At 64.6% G+C, this 4,719-nt stretch overlaps 1 protein-coding gene across 1 annotated transcript; it reads left to right on the plus strand.

Annotated features, from left to right (window-relative positions):
* Positions 1-3,465: 3,465 nt before the first annotated feature.
* Positions 3,466-4,719, plus strand: EMIHUDRAFT_248084 (alcohol dehydrogenase; the record flags this gene model as incomplete). The annotated part of the gene is made up of 2 exons (XM_005763422.1): positions 3,466-3,547; positions 3,728-4,719. The coding sequence occupies 2 exons, from the start codon at positions 3,466-3,468 to the stop codon at positions 4,717-4,719; spliced, it is 1,074 nt and encodes a 357-aa protein (XP_005763479.1).

Raw genomic sequence — 4,719 nt, forward strand, 5'->3', positions numbered from 1 at the left:
CACCGCCCCCGCCAGCCCTTCTGGCGATGAGACAGTCCCGGCGCGTGCTGCAGGCGATCCAGCGAGCGACCGCGACCTGCCGACGACGCTCGCCGCGCTGCCCCCCCTCTCGCTGCCTGTCTCTTTCGCTGAGTGGGAGGAGCTGCTGCCAAGCGTTGGCGCGCGGCTGACGGACGCGCTCGAGCGGTACGCGCTGCCGCTCTTCATGCGCGACGCCGCGACCGCCGCCGCCGTCGTGCTGCGCGCCGCGGTGGGCCCGACCCATCCCACAGGCCGGGCCGCCGAGCTGGGCGTGCACTACTTCAACGGGATGGGCGAGGCCGTCGGCGACGCATCGCTGACTCTGCGCGACGAGGCGCGGCTCGAGCGGATGAGTGGCAGGCGTGGGGAAGGGGGGGGGGGGGGGGGCGAGGGGTAGGGTAGCGGGCCAGCGTGGGTAGCAGGCCTCACGCGCCTCTCTGACGTGTGTCAGGCTCTGGGAGCTCGCTGATGCGGCGCGCGAGGCGAGGGCGGAGAAGGGAGGCTCCGGGGAATGAGGTGCCGGAGGCTGGGTTGTCTTGCGGCTTGGCGTGCGGCGCTGGCTCCAAATGCAGGGCAGGCATACTGGATCGCGGCGTCCGGAACTGGATCGCGGAGTGTCCGGAGATGCTCGATTACAACGAGTCGACCGGCCCTCGGGCCCTGGCGGTGCCGCTCGGCCGGTGCGCGGTGGGCGAGACGCGGCTAATTTATCGGGGGGAGAAATCTCCTGCTTTGCGTTTTGGCTACATGATTGTACATGCATGTAGCGCCCTGCCCCGGGTTCCGCAATCCGGGCGGGGGGGCTGTCGATATCGTTCGTTCGCGGAATTTTCCTTGTTTCCAACAGGAGATGTGAGGGGGACAGGCCATGTCCTCATCGTAACTGGTAACGCCACACCCAATGGGGGGGAGCGGCAAATTGCGCCCCCCCAGGCACTGGCCCCGATCGATGCCCAACCTCGGACAGCATCCGATGCAAGGCGTGGTCCCTCTCGACTCGCAGCGAGTGCGCCAGGCGGCGCTGCGTCGCGAGGTCATCGCACTGGCAGGCATGCCAGTGCCCCTGGCTCAGTTGAAGATGGCCCTCGGTCTGGGCTTTGAGCGCCCCAACGCGCAGGACCCGGCGGAATCCGGGCCGCGTTGGACAGACGAGTCCAATCGCCGTAGCCCGGAGCTCGAGCGCTACATTCGCGAGATGCACGTTATGCACGAGCGCGCGATGGGCATTCTCCAGACTCGGGTCCAAGCGTCGGCCGCTGTGCCCCCGCCGGCCGACTGGAGCAAGGGCGCTTCGCCAAGGCTGCAAAAGAAGCGCCAGCGCGATTCCGCCGAGCTTACCGCGGTGGAGATACTCGCCCGCATGCGCGATTCCACAAGCCCACTGCCAGCCTGAGTCCCTTTTGCTAGGTTTGCAGGGTGGTGAGCAGAGGGGTCGTGTGTCGGGGGCGGGGCGAGAGGTCGGTCTGGTGCAGTGGTCGGTCTATCTCTCGGCGGGGTGCTTGTGTGCTCGTGGGCCTCGCGTACCCACGCTCGTGGCCTTGTCCGCCTCGAAAGCCTGGGTCTTGTACACTTCATGCAGTAGTCACAAAATTAGAGCCGACACCCTGACGCATAGCTATGGTGGAGAGCGTGCATGAGAGAGCGCGCGGGACGTAGCACGCACCTCGACACCTTCACTGGCATTGGCACGACGTCCCTATTTTAAGCATCCTCGTACATGCGCCGTGCCCCTCTACCTTTCAAGTGAGCCCCTGCAGTACCGCCACGCCCGGCCCCCTATGGTCTGGTTCAATTTCTTGGGGCTGAGCTTCACGTAGTCATCAAACGGATGGCAGCGGAAGCGGAGAGGACGGTTACACTTCGCGTCGGCGAGATTCCGCGCAGTCATCATCGTTCGAAAATCGAGAAACTCGGCTTCTTTCCGCGATCGCGAATTCTGTCTCGTGTTGGATCCAAAGTGTAGCACCCTCAGACAGCCCTTTCTCAGGTCGCGACCGCGGCGCATCTCCGCAAAGCCGCGAGAAGACTCCTCGGCCTTGGTGGTCCGTCCGATGTCGAGCAGCGTGATGGATAGCGAGCGGAGGTACGTCGAGAGAGCATATCCAGCCACCACATCCATGAGGATGCGAGGGCCGCCCAGGACGGTCCGCGCCTCGATCTCACGCAAGGGAGGTATCAACGCCCGCACCAGGTCGCTCGAAAAGGCCATAAACGGGCCCTTGACAAAGGGAAACGGAGGTGAGTCTCCAAAGCCGTCCGCCCTCCTCCACCCAGAGAGAGACTCCCATGCGCCCCCACCCCAAGCATACATCTGCGCGCGCTGCTCGTCGTACGCGCACCACTCCACCGCGCCATAGGCAACGAGTCTGGCGCGCTGGAAGCCGAGCAGGTCCGCCTGTATCTTTGGAGACACGAAAGCGTCATCGTCAGCGTTGGCTATGAAATCGGTGTGATAGACCAAAGCAAACTCGAGCCATGCGCGGAACTTCACACCATTCCCACTCCAGGTGTCGTTGACTGGCAAGACGACATGCGTTCGGTTTGCAAGCAGCTCCACGCCACCGAGCACAAACCGCACGGTCCACGCACGGCCAAAGCGCGCCATCCACGTGTCTGCGATGACCACGCGCCGCCGGTAATAGGATGGATGCGAAAAGACACCGAGGGCGACGGTCGTCTCGCGGGTGTGTGGCACGGCCATGGGCGTCGCCATTTGGAGGCGAAGGAACGAAAGCAGAACTTCTCCGGCCGGAGTGGCCCTTTCAATTCAGAGCGAACTTGAGCACTTGAGCACTGGATAGGGTCGATTCCGCATGGTACGGGACCCCTCGATCGTCTCGCCCTCCCTCACTGGTATGTTCATTGGGGGGGGTCATAACAAACACGGTACAGGATCGAGGTGCACGGTGCACGCTGCCGAGGCAGTGTCGTCCCCCCCCTCCCCGACGGCGATGGCGGTGTGACCGATCGAGCTACAAGAGGAGCTTGGTCAGCAGGATCCGAGTCCATCGTTCTGATTGTGCCTTTCCCTAACCTGCAGGAGACAGCAGAGGGTATGTGCGCCGCGCGGGGCCGGGCAGGGTGGGTGGGCTGGGGGGCGAACTATAAAAGGCTTGGGAACACACTGCCAGGCGTCCAACGTATGTACGGTGTGAAGTGTCGTCTCGAGTCGAGTGTGAGTCATGGAGCGCCTCGAGGCCTCGTAGAAGATTCTGTGGTGGCCGACAGAGCTTCTCTTGCTTGGTTGGGGATCCTACCTACTTGCTTGCGTAGTTGCGTTGGACGCAGTGCCTCGCAACACGACGGCCTGGGCCTCCCTGGACTCCTGATTAAATACGGCCCTGTAGTAGCCTGTTCACGCGCGCGCGAGGCGCATAGGTGTGTTTTTCTTGTGTACCCCATCCTACCAGGTCATATGCATGTGGGTCGTCTGTATATACCGGTATGTGGCTCTTTCTACGAAGGTGGTTCACTTCCTTCCGTTTCGTTCGGCCTGCCTGGCTCCGGCTCCGGCGGCCGTCACTAGGTATGGCTCTTACAAACATACCCGGAGAAAAGGAACGGGATAATCTTTCTTTGTTTGTTTGCTTTGCTCGAGATTTTGTTTTTTTCGCGCCGACTCACTGCAACAAAATGATGCGCTGCTATCGCCGTCTTGCCCCGTTACCGGCGGGTGCTCGCACGCTCCGCCGCGGTCTCGCATTAGCGGCTGTATGCGAAGCGCTTGGCGAGCGCTTGGTGCATCGGACGGATTGGAAGGTGGGCCCGCCGGGCCGCGGGCAGCTGCGGATCCGCGTAGCCGCGGCGGGCGTCAACTTTGCTGACTTGCTGAAGACTCGTGGGCAGTATCAGGAGAAGGCGGAGCCGCCATTTGTCCCGGGGAACGAGCTGGCGGGCGAGGTTAGCGAGGTTGGCGACGGTGTCGAGGGCTTCTCTCTCGGCGACCGGATCATCTGCCTCAACCGCGGCGGCGCTTACGCGAGCGACTGCGTCGCCGACGCGGCAACGTGCCTCAAGCTTCCGGACGGCCCGTCGGTCGACCTGGGCGAGGCCGCGGCCCTGCTCGTCAACTACGGCACCGCGCACCTCGCGCTGACGTCGCGCGGCCAGCTCCAGCCCGGCGAGTCGGTCCTCGTCACCGCGGCGGCCGGCGGGGTCGGCCTGGCCGCAGTAGAGCTGGCGCTCAAGCTCGGCGCGCGGAGGGTCATCGCGGCCGCCGGCTCCGATGCGAAGCTCGCCGTCGCCTCCGACAAGGGTGCCGACGCCGCGTGCGGCATCAACTACACCGGGCTGGACGGCAAGGCCTTCCGAGCCGCGCTCAAGGAGGCGGCGGGCAAGGGCGGCGTCGACGTGGCGCTGGACATGGCCGGGGGAGAGCTCCTCGAGCCCGTCGTCCGCTCGCTCAACTGGAACGGGCGCGCCGTCGTCATCGGATTTGCCGCGGGCAGCATCCCAAAGATCCCGGCCAACCTGCTCCTCGTCAAGAATGTCTCCTGCTCCGGCCTCTTCTGGGGTGCTCACCTGCAGCACGACCCGGCCACCCTCCTGGCGTCCGCGCGGCAGCTCATCGCGTGGTGGGCCGCCGGCGAGATCCGGCCGCACGTCTGCGCACGCGTGCCGCTCTCGCGAGCGCACGACGCCTTCGACATGCTCGAAGGGCGCCGGTCCACAGGCAAGGTGGTCATCGTGCCGGATTGA

This window comes from Emiliania huxleyi (assembly GCF_000372725.1).
Source record: "Emiliania huxleyi CCMP1516 unplaced genomic scaffold EMIHUscaffold_630, whole genome shotgun sequence".
Taxonomy (NCBI): Eukaryota; Haptophyta; order Isochrysidales; family Noelaerhabdaceae; genus Emiliania; species Emiliania huxleyi.